The 17,317-nt window shown below is 48.5% G+C and overlaps 1 protein-coding gene across 5 annotated transcripts in view; it reads right to left on the reverse strand.

Annotated features, from left to right (window-relative positions):
• The window catches only part of zswim8 (zinc finger, SWIM-type containing 8), a 37,631-nt gene extending 21,038 nt beyond the window's left edge, over positions 1-16,593 (reverse strand). For all 5 annotated transcript variants that reach the window (XM_056609013.1, XM_056609010.1, XM_056609012.1 and 2 more), the window contains exons 1-9: positions 15,900-16,593; positions 9,263-9,416; positions 7,402-7,496; positions 5,274-5,446; positions 4,195-4,302; positions 3,227-3,308; positions 2,391-2,511; positions 1,501-1,702; positions 111-286 (exon numbers count right to left, since the gene is read on the reverse strand). In XM_056609013.1, the coding sequence (XP_056464988.1) occupies positions 111-286; positions 1,501-1,702; positions 2,391-2,511; positions 3,227-3,308; positions 4,195-4,302; positions 5,274-5,446; positions 7,402-7,496; positions 9,263-9,416; positions 15,900-16,077 (1,289 nt within the window). In that variant the 5' untranslated portion in view covers positions 16,078-16,593. The remainder of the gene's footprint in view (positions 1-110; positions 287-1,500; positions 1,703-2,390; positions 2,512-3,226; positions 3,309-4,194; positions 4,303-5,273; positions 5,447-7,401; positions 7,497-9,262; positions 9,417-15,899) is intronic.
• Positions 16,594-17,317: the final 724 nt, after the last annotated feature.

Below are 17,317 nucleotides of genomic sequence, written 5' to 3' on the forward strand. Positions count from 1 at the left end.
AAAAGAGCACCATTGGCGTAAGAAAATAAACATTGACAACGCTGTTTGAAAAAGTAGCCGAAACATGGGAGCGGGTACAAAGCCCTGGAGGCCACCGGGTGGGGTCTGACCTCTGGGGGCTCATGGTGGGGTCCAGCACCGCCAGCCTCCACAGCACCACCATCTCGTCACACATGCTGGCGCAGGCGTGGGCCGCCACCTCCGTCTGCCCGTTGCTGCGGCCGGTGTGGCCGCTGGCACTGCTGTGGGAGGCGGAGGTACGCACGCTGTACCACCACCCGATGATCTGAGGGGGGGGGACGGGACACCGTCAGCAGGGGGAGGAGGAGGAGGGACACCAAGTCAACACTGCAAGACTGTCAAGACCAACTTAAATTGCTTTGGTCTTATAAGAAAATATATACCTCTTAAGGCAGCACAACAATTTATGCTTGCCATGATATTTTCTCATTTGTCATATTGTATAACCGTTTGGGGTCAAGCCAACCAAACAACAATGACACCAATAAAATCATTATACAAACAGGCACTTAAAATAATGGATCAGAAACCTACTAGATGGCATCATTGCCAAATTTTAAAGAAACACAATTTACTGGGATTTGGCAGCTTTGTAAACTTTTCATTTTTAAAACTAATTTTCAAGTGTGTGAACAACATTGCACCAGAAATACTCTGCCAATTGATAAACAAACTGAACAGTAGAATTAGAACTAGGGGTGCAACGAGCGGAAATTGTAGAACAGCGAAGCGCAAAACCACATTCGGACAATCATTGTTTGTAGCAAAAGGCACTAAACTCTGGAATACACTACCATCAGAAATCAAAACATTGACAGAGCTCAAGGTTTTTAACACACAAGTAAAACAATGGTTGAAACTGAATAAACCCTGTGAACATTGACACGCACGCACACACACGCATTAATCATTGTACTTGTTTTTGTCTTTACGTCTCCTGTATATGATGTCTTCTGTATTTTTATTCGTGTGTAACTTTTAGTTAAGGCCTAACCAGGGACAGGGGTTGCAAATTAGTCTTGTCTAGAAACCTGTATGCATGGAATCTATTTTATATTTTGAATGAAACAATGTATTTGTCCCTGCTCAATAAACTCCTAAATAAAATAAAAAAGTACTTCCTGTAAACCTTCTTGGCAACCCTACTTGCATAAAAAAAAAAAAAAACTATTCAACACTCAAATGCAGCTACGATGCTGCGTGTTCTTCTACAACGGGAGCCCGGTGGCTGTGGACTGCTGGCAGTAACATCTACATTTACATTCAGGCCGTTTAGCAGCCGCTTTGATCCAACACGACTCACCATAAGCACATTTGTCGGATGAAAGAGAAGCAATAATATATGGCTGCCGGTAAAGTAAGGATGTTCGTAGAACAAAGTGCCGAGCACTAACACCGCTAGGTTAACCCATTCCCCGTACACAACAAAGAGTGCTAGGATAAGACGCTACACGATGCCAAGTCCTATTGTTAAGTTACCTGCTCGTAGGTGAGGCACTGCTCCGTGAGGATGTAGAGCAGGGGGGCGGCGTTGCTGTCCCTCCTCTTGAACATCTCCCTGACGATGGACAGCAGGTTCCAGATGCCCTCGGGCTCGCGCCCCCTCAGCGGGCGCAGCAGGCAGGCCCACTCCGCGGCCGCCGGGGGCTCCGTGGAGGACAGGTACATGGAGTTCACGTCACTGAGGGGGGGGGGGGGGGGAGACGTGAGGGTTAGGGGGTGCATCGCACCTCAAGGGAGGGGCGTCAAGACAGACGAACCGAGGGTCAAATCAAAAGCACTCGAGTGGGATGACTGAGGGTGACTGTACATCAAGATCATCAACACAAGGGGGGTGTGTGTGTGTGTGTGTGTTCCTCTGAGCCTTAGGAAGACACCTAAACCCTTACTGCTCCCGAAGACTGTGAGTGACTCCGTCGTTGGTGTGTGAAACATGTGTGTATGAACGCGGTGAGTCGCTTTCGTGAAAAGCGTCTGCCAAATGTAAATGTTGAAATAAAGTTGGTCAGTAAAAATACTTTGTATTTCCCGTTACATTTTTCCAGTTCATTAACGACGATGATCTTCACAATATGAACATTACCAGGCGTCACTGAATCGGTGACTTAAGGTACCACATTTTTAGGAAGCTTATCTTTCTGCAAATCACCGTTTCGGTGATTCGCAGAGAGATAAGGTCCCTAAAAATGGTCCCTAAAAATGATAAGCATGCCTGCAGTGCCTGCAAATGATAAAAATGCCTGCAGTGTGACTACAGAGGAATAGATCTTAGAGGTGGCCCATAAATGCAGAGAATGGTCGAGTGGTTTCAGGGCCACTCTCCCAGGCCGCCCCGGTTCAGAGCGTTGTGGCGAGGTGGAGGAGCCTACCTGAAGACCACCGGGGACGGACCACAGAACTTGTGGAGGGTCTTCTTGATGTTGTCCCTCAGCGTGGACTCGTCCAGGTACCAGGTGCTCTGATCCGAGGCCGAGGGGCCCGCCGTGGGGTCTGGACACGCACAAACACACACGCCGCACAGGCTGGGGTTTAAGGTGTTGAACACCAAGGGAAAGGTTCTGGGTTCAAACCCCAGTGTCTACCTGTAGGCCTCCTGGTGTCAATCAATATATATGATCATTACCAAAAATTCCCGTTTATTAAACCCAATTTAACAATGTGAGGCTGGAATAAAAAAATACAATGACATTGAAATTGATAAAGATGTCCTATTTCTACTAAATATGTGCTACAATCAGAACTCCAACTGGATTCAGTGGGACACAAGCGCCACCTACAGGCCTAATGCGGTCATAGATCTCAAACTCATATCAAACAAATCACACTCATTAACACAAATATAGCTGCCAAGTGTCAGCTAACATATCACGCCGTCACTAAAATTCTCTTTATGTTCTAATTGGACCAGTTTGTATTTGACCAACCATATAGCACTATACTGGGTAAATGATCTATGGTATCCTTGCATTACTTGATATCCGAGTAGTTGTATACGTTTGAAGGGCACGTGCTATGTCTGACTTCATATACCTCTTCATAAGCATCTTTAAAGGATTATTCTTCACCACATCGCTGTGGTAGCAGTTTTTAAAGACACAGAGTTTGCCTAGAACATACATGGTGTCTGTAGGTATTCCAAGTGGTCATTGTTCCAGATGTATATGAACCACACTATATCCCAGGGATCACTGTAATGTACTGGTACCTGGAGCCCCGCAGACTGTGTTGATGGCCGTGGACTGGGAGGACAGCAGCTCATCCAGCAGTCTCTGAGCCGTGGGCAGGATCTGCACACACACACACACACACACACACACTTCAGTCTACTGATCTATCGGCAGACCTTCCAAAAGGCACTGGGTTGGATAGCCGACATCCGCAATCCTACTGAAGGGCTCCGTGAGGAAGATGTCCTCTAACCCATACCTGCTCTCTAAGGAGACAATCTGACATGAACACTTTGGATTGAAGCGCTGTCTGCTAAATAACTAAAACGGAAACCATGAGGGGTCAAGTGGTATTAACAGACACACAATCCTTTTGTGAACTTTGTTTATACAGCTTGTACATCTCGCGAGTGTGTGTGCGCATGTGTGCGCATCTGTGTTACAGGCAGTAATGTTTAAGTTGGCAGTAAATGTTTTCCTGGTCACTGTGTAGTAATTACTGGTGAAATGATTCATCCATTATGCAGACAACCTTGTTGTGTTTGAACTGCACACAGGGTTTTCCTCAGCCTCAGCCTCTGTTAATTTACTAGTAAAACGAAGGATTATGAGCTTTGGTGACAGCCCCGGCCACGGTCAGTGTTGCCAGATTGGGCCAGATTTCCCACCCAATCTGGCAACCTGGTGGAAATCTGGCCCAATCTGGCAACTCTGACCGTGGCCGGGGCTGTCACCAACGCTCATCATCCTTACTGACAGCTTGGTGTGTTGAGTTATTGATAGTCTGAGTTAGTTGTGTTAGAAACACAAGATACAGGGCTTGGGCACAATGCACCATGGGATATTTTTGTAGGCGACGGCTTAAGAGAGTTGGACACGGCGAGCGGATTCCGTCGGCGAGTGCAGCAGCCATCACACCTGTCGTTATTTCTGAACCTTTGACCTCGAGTGTGGGTGGGTTGTGGGTTGCCGTGACGACCGCGTATGTGTTTATATGACCTCTGACCTGCTGGGGCAGCTCGCTAATGAGGTACTGGGCGAACTTCTGGAGCTGGTCCCTCTGCAGCCGGGAGAGAGACTCTGAGACTGGGGCCCGCAGACACACAGCAGACGCCTGGGGAGAGAGGGAGAAAGAGAGAGGGAGAGAGAGCAAGAGAGGGAGGGAGAGGGAGGGAGAGAGAAGAAGGAAGGGAGAAGGAAAGAGGGAGAGGAAGAGAGGGAGGGGGGGATAGAGAAGGAGGGGGGGAGAGAGAGAGTGAGCTGCATGGCTCCAGAAGTGCTCAGGATCTCCCCAAAGGATTCTCTGGAGGGGAGGTGTGTGTGCGTGTGTCTGTGCCTGTGTGTGTGTTACTCCTTGTGTGAGGAGTGTCATTTCCCTCAAGAAAAGATAAATAAAAGGCTGAAACCTTGTCCCATCTCTGAATCCCAGAGGTTAACCAGAAAAAAGAGAACAGGGTGTAGGTTAACCAGCCAGCCGGTTAACCTGTAGAACCCTCCCCAGCCCTAGGAACCCATCTCCCCAATCACCCCCCCCCCCCCCCCCCCCCCCTCAGACACCAACCGCCGCACCCCCAGCGCGGTTCACAGACGACACACAAGCGTGTTCCAGTGTGTCTGTGAGTGTGAGATACCAGCAGATTTATCCCCCAGAACAGACCTTGACTCACTCTGCGTGTTCTGCAGATGTGTGTCAGAGGCGCCAGGCGTACCCATGAGTACCAGGCTCCACTCACCCCTCTTATCTAGAGGGGAGATGGAACGCTCCACCCAAGGAGCTAATCACAATCCCCCACACACACACACACACACACACACACACACACACCGAAAGACACCGTGGAAACACACACACACACACAGAGGAAACACACATACCATGCAACCAAACAGGGGATCAAACACAGATGCCCAACGAAACACAGGAACAAACATAGACACACACACACACACTGCATGCAAACACACATAACTTGAGACACACACACACACACAAATTGAAACAAGCTTTCGATTCCTAATTTAAACACCCGAAAGCTACATTTTTAGACGCACACCCCACCCACACACACACTCCGCAGTACTCACATTGTGTATGCGGAAGAGACACAGCGCCACCACGTGTGCACACCACTTGGCCCCGGCGCCGCAGGTACAGGAACAGGAAGTGATGCGGCAGCGGTCGAACATCACGGCCACGTTGTACGCGCCCTTGGACTGACCGCCCTGCGTGGAGAACACCGTGGCGCTCAGGTGGAAGCCTGGGGGGGGGAGTACACACACAGGGGGTGAGACACAACTAAATGGTACTTAATGCAAGCACTTATTGTATGTAGTTCATCCTTTGCACTTAAAGTAAAGCGTCGTCTTATCCTAGCTATCTTTGTTGGATAGGGGGAATGGGTTAACCTAGTGATTGTTAGTGCTTGGCAATTGGTCCTTGCAAACAGGCAGGGCTTGACCACTGGTGACCCCTTGGGCCAAGCAACCGTCAGAGGGAGAAGCTAGATCGGACTGCGGCCTGAGGCTAGCAGCCTGGCCCTGGGCCCTGGGCTGACTGAGGCTAGCAACCTGGCCCTGGGCTGACTGAGGCTAGCAAGCCTGGCCCCGGGCCCTGGGCTGACTGAGGCTAACAGCCAGGCCCGGGGCCCTGGGCTGACTGAGGCTAGCAGGCTGGCCCCGGGCCCTGGGCTGACTGAGGCTAGCAGCCTGGCCCCGGGCCCTGGGCTGACTGAGGCTAGCAGCCTGGCCCCGGGCCCTGAGCTGACTGAGGCTAGAAGCCTGGCCCTGGGCCCTAGGCTGACTGAGGCTAGCAAGCTGGCCCCGGGCCCTTGGCCGACCCCCCGGCCAGCGCTAAGCAGAGGACCAGCAGGGAAATCCCCTGAAACCCCCCCCAACAACTGCACCGAGAGAGGAGGGAATATCACATGAAGGACTTTCACTTCTGCCAGAGCGCCTGGTCGACCAGAAAGCGATGTGTGTGCAACTCTGGGAGCGTGGTACAAACAAAGATATCTTTGACCTACTTCTCTGTGTAGCTCATCTGCGGGGAAACTTAACTAAACAGAGTTTCCATTACCTCAAGAGCCCCACTGCATGGCAGCTAATAACGGTGGATGCCACGCAAAGCTCTGCGAGCACTTGTAATAGAAAACAGGGAATCGTTGCTCCTGCCTTGCTTAAGAGCAGGACTCCTTCACATTACTACTGAGGCAGTTTGGATGTGGTTCAGCACATCGCATGTTGATGCAAGTGCCTTTTAGCCTAGTTGTACTTTAAACTATTAGTCTATCAATCTATAGTCCATGGGGTCTCATCCTGATAGAGTTGAGCAGCAGTCAACGAATAGAACAGTGAACAGTCACTCAATACTACCAGCAATCAGCAGAGTCATCCCAATACTACCAGCCAACCAGAAGTTTTCAAAGCTGCCCACATTTACTATACTACTACATTATGGACCGTAGGTCTAAGTTCCAGTATTCTCTCCTCTTTGCTTACATTTGCTTTTATACACTTTAATATACTGTGAAGTACTGGTATATTTGCATGTATACACTTTAAGTACTGGTACATTTGCATTTGTACACTGAGCTAAGCTCTGGGTCGGCTTAGCTCAGGAGGTAGAGCAGCTGTCTTGTAACCGACAGGTTGCTAGTTCGATCCCCCTGAGTGTTGGTGTGTCCCTGAGCAAGACACTTAACCCTAACTGCTCCTGACGAGCTGGCTGTCACCTTGCATGGTTGACTCTGCCGTCGGCGTGTCAATGTGTGTATTAACTGATGTAAGTTGCTTTGGATAAAAGCGTCTGCTAAATGCCCTAATTGTAATTGTAATATACTGTGAAGTATTGGTACTGGGCTACTTAATAATTATTTTGTTTTCCCCGTTTGTCTTTACTTTCCCCGTTTTGCATTTACTTAAGCGCTTATTTTTGTTTCATTAGTACTTTGTATTTTTTCATTGGATCTTATCCTGTGTTTTCCACTGCTGCTGGGCTGTTGTAAGGAATTTCTATCAATCACCATGAGAGGTTTTGTCCTCTACGTGGTTCTGTGCCTTCGTCACCGGAGCCCGACTGTGTAGCTCAGCCATTTCCCTGCAGCTCCCTGAGAGCAGGGTTCGCTAGGAGCTCAATAGAGAGTCTCTGTTTGAATAGAAGGTTGTGAGTGCTATGCATATCCTGGCGAGAGATGACCTATAAACATGAACCCACCGATCTGCAGGGGGTCTTTCACCGCCCGCACCCGGTACAGCTGCTCCCCCCGCTGGAACTCATCTGGACTCCCATTGGCCAGACACGAGTACAACCTGCAGGGAGGGAGGGGTGGAGGGAGGGAGAGGGAGAGTGAAAGGCAAACAAAGCATTGTGGTTTTGAGAGAGGGATGAGAATGACAGAGAAGGAGAGGGATGAGGAGGAAATTGAGGAGAGATGGTAGCGGAGGAGATGAGGAGGGAGAAAGATACAGGGAGAGAGTTGGTTGGGGAGGAGGAGAGAAAGGAAAGATGGTTGGAGAGGAAGGAGAGGGGGAGATGGGAGAGGAGAGAGATAATAGATGGGTGGGGAAGAGGGGAGGAGGGGATGAGATGGGAGAGTAGGAGAAGAGCGTTGAGAGGAGGAGAGAGGAGAGGAGGAGAAAGATCAGAGACGGTTGGGCAGGAGAAAGTGCACAGGTTCAATACCAGGGTAAGAATTCCAACAGTCAAACATTTAAGTGGTCTTTCTGCTGCGTATAAAACGGAGACAATGTGGTGTTCATCACAAACGCAGTGCTTCATCTAATGAAACGGGACATGTGCATCGACACCTGCACTGTGGCTGTCAGCTCTGGTTTGGAGATATGCCTGTTGGGCTGAGTAACTAATTCCTTGTGCTAGGATCAGGCTGGGCACCAATGTATCAACAGCCTCTTCTTCGATGCCACAGAGTGACAAGTATCAACTGGTAACCTTTCATCCAAGGAAATTAACTATGAAAATATTTGGTTATTAGACGTCCCTGTATATTAGTAATGAGACCCTCGGCCTCAGGGTTAATTTGTCATTAGCGATCCAGGTGTGATGATAACACTTAGCCTCTCAGGTGTTAGTGTTAATTTGTTAATTGGGTTTTCGCCAAATAGGTGATTAGACTTCCAGTGTACTAGATAATGATATATCCAGGTGTTATTAGTAATTATACGTCCCGGTGCAATTGGTCATTATCTGTCCAGGTACGATTGGTAATAATTATATATATCCAGGTGTGGTTGGTCATTATGCGTCCAGGTGTGATTGGTCATTATCCATCCAGGTGTGATTGGTCATTATCGCTAATTGTCATTAGCGCTCCAGTTGTGATGATAACACTTAGCCTCTCAGGTGTTAGTGTTAATTTGTTAATTGGGTTTTCGTCAAATAGGTGATTAGACTTTCAGTGTACTAGATAATGATATGTCCAGGTGTTATTAGTAATTATACGTCCCGGTGCAATTGGTCATTATCTGTCCAGGAACGATTGGTAATAATTACATATATCCAGGTGTGAATGGTCATTATACGTCGGGATGTAATTGGTCATTATCCGTCCAGTTTTGATTGGTCATTATACGCCCAGGTGTAATTGGTCAGAATACGTCCAGGTGTGATTGGTCATTATCCATCCAGGTGTGATTGGTCATTATGCGTCCAGGTGTGATGGTCATTAAACATCCAGGTGTGATTGGTCTTTATACGCCCAGGTGTGATTGGTCAGAATACGTCCAGGTGTGATTGGTCATTATCCATCCAGGTGTGATTGGTCATTATGCGTCCAGGTGTGATGGTCATTAAACATCCAGGTGTGATTGGTCTTTATACGCCCAGGTGTGATTGGTCATTATCCGTCCAGGTGTGATTGGTCATTATCCGTCCAGGTGTGATTGGTCATTATACACCCAGGTGGGATTGGTCAGAATACGCCCAGGTTTGATTGGTAATTATACGTGAATGTGTAATTGGTCATTATACATCCAGGTGTGATTGGTCATTATACATCCAGGTGTAATTGGATAGAATACGCCCAGGTGTGAGTGGTGATTGGACGGCGTGCGCTCACCTGATGTCCTCCTCATTCTCAGGGAAGCTCCAGTAGGCGATGCGGAGCTGCAGCTGCTCTGGGACAGGGGGGTAGACCTTCTCCACCACCTCAAAAGGGATGTGGAACGCCACCTGCTTGGCCGACAGCTCCACCAGGGGACACACCTGGCCATCTGGGATGAAGAGGAGGAAGAGGAGGGATGAGTACAGGAGCTATGTACCTGCTATGGGGGTGTGCTCTGCTGCGTTGGGTTGAAACCATGTGACAAATGATGTAGCCAATGAGAATGTAGAACTTCATGGTACGCACGGCCCCCTTACACACTCACACCCCTCTCACCCACCCCGGCCCTCTCACCCCTCTTTTGCACGCACACCGTCTTACACACATAATGTATGTTTGTACGTCCTTTCACTTCAAAACAGTACCTAGCATCGTGTAGCATCTTATCCTCCTAGCTATCTTTGTTGTATACGGGGAATGGGTTAACCTAGCGTTGTTAGTGCTCGGCACTTGGTTCTATGAACTTATGTTACTGTACCGACAGCAATATATTGTTGTTTTTCTTTCTTCTGACAAATGTCCTTATGCAAGACGCGTTGGATAAAAGCGCCTGCTAAATGCCCTAATACTACATGTACGGCTTACACGGTACAGCCCTGATCCTGGGTAAGTACCAATAGACACCGCCGGGTAGGGCCTGCGTTGATACTGAGGTTAGAACTCAGTGCTAGTATATGGTGCAGTTGAGTGCTTAACAAGCAACACGTTTCAATTGAAATGGAGGTAGAGGATGGCTATCTACTCAAGCATCACAACCCAACCTAATCACATTCAAAAAGACGCCGAGCAACGAACTGCACCCGCCCTGAGGTGGTATTGTCCTAGGACACAGACAATACACCTACCTACAGAGCACTTGTCAAAGTACAAAAATACTCCTGAATAGAGAAAAACATTTACAAAAAACAGGCATTCCTCATGCATTTCGTATTGAATCCAGATTGGACATCCATGATATTCTGAATCCCTTCAGCCTAACAGAGACTAAACTGCAGGTAGATCTGCTCCCTCAGCTCTGTAGCAGAACAGACCCGCGTTGTCGGCTCAGAGCGTTGGTGGTGACGTGGTGAACAACATGAACCCTCTAGAGAAGCAGTGAATCACAGCGTCTACAGCTGCTCCCTGAGCCCTACACCTGCCAGCTCAGACCACTATTTACGGCCTATGGAGGAGCATGGAATGGCCTTGTTTAGTCTCTATACTAGTAGTCGGAATTAAATAGGACGACAATAACTGCCCTATTCATGGTCAAAATGGGAGGCCTGAGGATATGTATGCAAGAGATGAGAATTTTGTTCAGAAGGCTATCCCCCAGGCGGGACTACAACCATAAAAGGTTTGCAAGGAGATCACAGGCATCCAAGTCTAAATGACTCCAACCAACTACTACTACTACAAAAAACTATACACTAATGACTACAGCCGCTCGCTAACGTTCACTAGTGGCTCAGGTTCTCTAAAAACCTCCCAGTTGACCGCTGGTTAAGAGATCACCACAGGGACGAGATTACTTCCCCAGTTGCCCCCCCCTCCATCTCCTCTCAGCAACATGATCAGCCCTCACGGTGAGGTACTTCTGGTGTGAAGACCATGGATGCTGTCTTCACCCTACTTCAATGTGATGTTTTATCTGAACCGAATTCAAAGTGAAAGCTTAAAAAAACGAGCAGTATGAATAGCTATAAAACTACTGTGGGGATTGTAGTGAGGTTTTTTACGACAGTAGTGAGTTTGTCTACGATGGTAGTTAGTTCATAGTTTTTCTATGATGGTAGGGACTGTGACGGTAGAGTTTGTGTGATGTGGTGAGTTTCTGTGAGGGTAGTGAGTTTGTGTGTGACGTACTGGTTAAGTGTGTGACGGTAGTGGCTGTGACTGTAATGAGTGTGTGTGACGGTAGTGAGTGAGTGTGTGACGGCAGTGAGAGTGTGACGGCAGTGAGTGAGTGTGTGATGGCAGTGAGTGTGTGTGTGACGGCAGTGAGTGTGTGTGACGGCAGTGAGTGTGTGACGACAGTGTGCGCGTGTGACTGTAGTGAGTGTGTGTGACGGCAGTGAGTGTGTGACGGCAGCGAGGGTGTGACGGTAGCGAGTGTGTGATGGCAGCGAGTGTGTGACGGTAGCGAGTGTGTGACGGCAGCGAGTGTGTGACGGCAGTGTGTGTGTGACGGCAGCGAGTGTGTGACGGCAGTGTGTGTGTGATACTAGTGACTAAGTGAGTGACGGCAGTGAGTGTGTGACGGCAGCGAGTGTGTGACGGCAGCGAGTGTGTGACGGCAGCGAGTGTGTGATGGCAGTGAGTGTGTGATGGCAGCGAGTGTGTGTGTGTGTGAAACTAGTGACTAAGTAAGTGTGTGACCGTGACGGTAGTGAGTCAATCTGCAGGACGGATGAGAGGAGCTCTGGCGGGGGGGGGTAGGGTGGATACAGGCGAGGTAGAGTTCATGTTGCGAGCAGCCACTGGTAGCTGCCCAGTGACTGACTACAGACGGCCAACCAATCAGAGGAGGGCAGGGGGGGAATCTGCTCAAACAGCTGTTCCTTTGTAGCTCAGGCAGTGAAAGGTGAAGATTTGCCGTTCTCCCACTCGCTCACTCCCATTCTCTACGGTGCTCGCTCGCTCACTGCGTCTCTCCCCTCGGCACGGGCAGTTTTAAAACCAACCACACACACACACACACACACACACACACACACACACACACACACACACACACACACACACACACACACACACACACACACACACACACACACACACACACACACACACACACACACACACACACACACACGTCGATTTAGGGTTATTGAGTTACGGGTTGCCAATGCGATTCATTCTGCCACACTACACAAGGATTTCATAATGGCATTAAACGGTTTCCAGATTTACTCTCACTAAAGACTCTGGACTGGAGAGAGAGTTTAAAAGTTTGAGAGCCTAGCTGTGCCACTGATGAAGATGTTAGATGTCCATCGTTGCATTTCGTATCCTTACCACCTTTACAGCCAAGTTGTAAACGTGCTACCTCAATGTTTACAGTGCGCCATTCAGGTTCACTCAAATCCTAACAGCTGCCTTCATATACACTAACTACTCTATTAGCCATCACCATAAGCTAGATATTATTAACTTCTTATTAACTCATAGTATGTTCAGGTGGAATAAGGTTCTACAACAAAACAAACTCCACAACAACAACACAATCTTTAAAAGTTCCAACAAAGCCACTTCACTTCAGCCAATTCTGCTTAATGAGCCTCATGTTATGGTTCTCTCCCAGCAGACCCGTGGTCCTCAAGTAGCAGGGTCCGGAGAACAACATGAGCTTCTGTACACTTCACACAGCTGACTCCCCCACCCCTCCCCCTATCACCGCAACACAGGCCCCTCCCCCCACGGCGGAACACATTCTCCACCCACCCTCCGAGTCCTGATACTAAACACTCACTGGCACTAGCGAACCCAGCACATTCAGGGCCCTGGGTTCATGGTTTCACTGTCTATACACAGTACACTCATGGCTACCACCTACTGTTTAGGCCTAAAAAAAAATAAAGTTTGGTTCCTGTTGGTTGTCAGTTGAGGTCATGGGTAAGTAGGGAATTTATTTAATTTTTTTATTTAATTTTTTCAAGCGGCAGAGAATGCTAGGTAGGTTGTTTTCATTTAAAACGTGAGAATGTGCTCATCCTTGTACAGAATGAAGAGGTGCTGTACAAAAACGTAATTATAGTTTGCATCAAAAGTTTTAATTTTTTTTTAATTTTTTTTCGCAAACTCATAAAATAATTTGGGTCACACATAAATTGACAGGGTCGGTCGGAAACCGTATCCAAACTTTTTTTTTTTAGGCCTTAGAACTCGTTACTCAATAAACAAGTTTATTGCGTCCGATAAACCGACTAGCCCACAAAGCAGACTACCTAATACTTTACTACTACTGACGTTATAATGCTTGTAGTTTGTTCGGTTCCATTCAGCACAGACCAGACGGTCCCTAGGAGGACGGTTCGGATTGGGTGCTGCTGGGACCACTGTACTGTGTTCCTTTGAGACAAACTAATGAAGGAATAATTGAAGGAATAAGCAAAGAACACTGACTTGACTCAAAGACTAGGGTTCCAAGATAACCGACGTTGTCCTAATGTACAGACACTCCAAAACAGAGTTCGATAGGAATTAATAGTACGATGTTTACTAAACTCTGCTCTCCTAACCCTGTTCCATTTTTTACTAGTACTGACTTTAAGTACCGGGTAATTACCACATTACAGAGCTGTAGAGGCTGAAATACATCAACTTAAGTACCTTAAATAAATGTTATGGAAATGCGCTTCACCCGGTCACAGCCGCATTATGAAGACTAATATCCTGTTTTGCCCTTCCACTACTTTGTACGATTGCATAAACACTGTTGCACTTGGAGGCCAGGAGTTCAAATAAATACAGAATGCTGTGATGACCGGTTCAGACCAGCCAAGACATGCAACACTCAATTCAGGGTCCTTGGAGATTCATCAGTATGGAGGGACTCATCAATAGACCGCTGAACATCTGGAATAGGTGTCAAAGCGACATCTTTAAACTGAGAACCTCCTCATCAATTACAATTTACACACCTCAGCTGTAAAGCGGTATTCAGGAAGGGTAATTCACAGTAGAAATGAATAAAGAAACAGACAATACTTTTGGAGGAGAGACAATGCCAACTTTAGCTTTAAAAAAGAACAACGATGTCCTTTCCTCCAAGGCAATTGAGAACGTTATTCGGTACGGTTCCAACGTCGGCCGTACTGAAGAACACTCACTTCTTCATTCCACCCTAGACCAAACCTTTCCAGCCCTTTCATATGTTAAAACCAGCGTCCAGTGGGTCAGTTTCTCTCTGGAAGGCCTCAAATAAGCTTACACAACTTCCTGCATGATATACCAAACCCCCCTCTCCTCAAAGCTTAATTTCAAACTAGTCCAGTCCACACAAGCCCCTCTCCTCAAGCTCTGAGATGACCTGGACATGGACCCTCTCCAACAAGACCATGATCCACCATCTCCTGGGGACACACACACACACACACACACACACACACACACACACACACACACACACACACACACACACACACACACACACACACACACACACACACACACACACACACACACACACACACACACACACCCACCCACCCACCCACCCACCCCCCCCCCCCCCCCCCCAGGCAAAGAATCCTCCTATGATCTTTTTCAGCCAAACCACCAGACATAATGTCTAGGAGTAATAACACTCTGCTGAAGGAATGAATGAGACGAGGGAGAGAAGGTCTCTAACCCCTGCTCTGCCCTCTGCTCGTTGGTGGATCATGTCTTCAGAGAATACACAATAGCAGCGGGAACACACAATAACACAAGCAGACATTCGCCCACGCCTGTACCTGATGCAGGCAGCGCGACCGTCGCCCACACACACACACCTGTCGTGGCCTTGAGACTTCAGCAGAGAAAGGGAAACCTCTCTGCCGAGAGCCTCTGCCAGGTGGCACGGTGCTGGAGACACCTGCTGCTGGTCAGTCTACACCGGTACCCTGATGGTCATGATAACCCAGACCCTCCACGTTGACCTTCCCAGTAAACCACAGGACAGGCAGAACCTAACTGAAGGGCAGAATACTTCTGATCAAGCTTAATCCTGTTATTTTAGCAAAGAGTAACAACATTATAGGGCTCAGAAATATTTAAATATCGCCGTTTGTCATGGTCATGAAATAAAGACCAAAATCCCCCATTTTTAATTCTGATGACGAATAAAACTATCGAAGATTAGGGGGAAAGAAAATGATTTTAGCCTGATGCCATTACAACCTTGTGATGAGCTTAGACCGTGTTGTGATCATTTTGTTCCTTGCTGTTGAGATGAAGCGGCCAGGTCCCTAATGTACTACCAACTTGTTAAACCGTGGGAGGGGGGGGGGGGGGACTGCATTTGGCAGGGGGGAGGATGGGTTAGGAGAAGAGAGCGTGGGGGAGGGTAGGACTGTCAACAGAGGCCTTGTGGTAACTGTACTACTTAACGCAGTACGTTTCAATCTAATGTAGTCTCAGGTCTGCCTCGACAATACCTCACAGACCAGGGTGTAAAGCAGTTCTGGTTATTAAGATTAATGCCCCGGAACACTCTTATTTCAAGCACAGTCAGACTGGACAGTGTTACAAATATGACACTTCACCGACAAGTGACAACCTGTTAAGAGCATAATATTGTGGAAGAACAAAATGCTAGAGTAACATAAAATACATAAAGAAAAGATAATTCATATACTAGAAAGCACTAAGTAGATTTCAGGGTAATAATATAACTGACAAAAAATACAGAATCCAATTATATACAAAATCCAAGTTATACGCAATTATTATTAAAGTTATAAAGCGACTGTTCAGTTTACCCTTTTCAAATCATCATATTTTACTTTGTGCGCCCCCAAAACGGTAAGGTTAGGACACAAACCTTATGTTATCATCACGACCAGGTCTCTCCTGTAACAGAAGTGACCCAACCTTCTACTTAAACAAGAAATCAAAAACCAAGCGTCACCTTTGACCTTCACCGTGGGGGAATTTGGCCCGGCCGACTGCTTCCTCCAGCCCCTCCAGTTCTGACACAGGCTCTCTGCCTCCGAGATGAACGAGCACAGAGAGTCCTCCTCGAACCGGTCCGAGTCCTCGAAGGAGAACCTCTCCCCGTCCTCCCACTCGGCGAACATCAGCTCCATGACGGACGGCGGCTTGACCCACACACGGACGGCTGCAGCCTCTCTCAGCCCCCTACGCCAAGGGACCGGGGGGAAGTCCCAAGACCTCAAAAGTTGTGGGGGTACGGGGTGAATGTCCCCAGACCTCAAAAGGGACCTGGTCCGAATAGTTCAACAGTTGTCCCGTTGTGGTAGAAACCGAGGGAGGAACGATCGATCCCCGATCTCCAATAGTAAACACAGATATCGACAAGCAGCGGTAGTCCTTATCGGACGGAGTCTCAAGGTTTCAAGCGTCCGTGGAGTGTCTCTTACGGCCCCGCTGAGGGCGGTGAAAGCCCCGGGCCCCGTGGACCCCCGCGGAGGGTGAGCTGACAGCTCATCTACAGCGGTTTGGTGATGATGTGGTGATGATCCGACTCAAAGCGAGACTCTTTCCATTCAGTCTTCACCGACGACAACATCACGATCCCATCGGGTCGGAGGTAACGACACGGTGCCCCACGACGAGGAGTCCAAAATATCAAAATAAGAGACTTTATCACCCCCCCCCCCCCACCCCTCACAGCACACTGGGACACTTTGTCTCCAAGCCTCGGCACTCATTCACTAAGCCTGTCAACATCTAAACCCCATCCAGACCACGTCCAGACCCCGTCCAGCCCTGTTCAGGAGCCAAAATCACCTGATATGATAACCCCGCAAAGCCAATTACTCCATGGAAGTGTGCTAACGCTGGGAGCTAACGTTAGCCTCTGGAGCTAACAAGGCTCACGGGCTGCTAACAGCAGCTGTCCCCGCCGACACGGGCGATGACAGCCGCTGACATCCGTGTGAGGGGCCCCCTCGGAGACAGACACGCGTCTGTGGGGGTACAGAACCCGGGTCGTTGAGTCCCGGTTTGAAGAGAGTTGTCGAGAAGCTAATGCTAACGCTAGCTTAGCGGCTAACTGCTAATGCTAATCTCCTGAGCTAGCCTCCGGGTTCCGTGTGTGTTGACATCGGCTCTTAAAAACACCGATCACCGTCAAACCTGGCGGCAGCGCGGCGGGTTCACACGGCCGGACTTCCTCATGGTACCGGGCTCCCGGTTCACCGACCCCCGGTTGGACGTAGTGGTGTCAGTCGGACCCCCTTGTCTTTGAATCGAGGAGCCCTTTTTCTGCCGTTTCTGAACCACCGCTACTTTCACCTTAATTATCCACGGTCGTTTTCGTTGTTATTACAGTCCGAATTAGGACGGGTCGCGGTTCTGCCGTCT

This window comes from Gadus chalcogrammus, chromosome 15 (assembly GCF_026213295.1).
Source record: "Gadus chalcogrammus isolate NIFS_2021 chromosome 15, NIFS_Gcha_1.0, whole genome shotgun sequence".
In the NCBI taxonomy this organism is placed as follows: Eukaryota; Metazoa; Chordata; class Actinopteri; order Gadiformes; family Gadidae; genus Gadus; species Gadus chalcogrammus.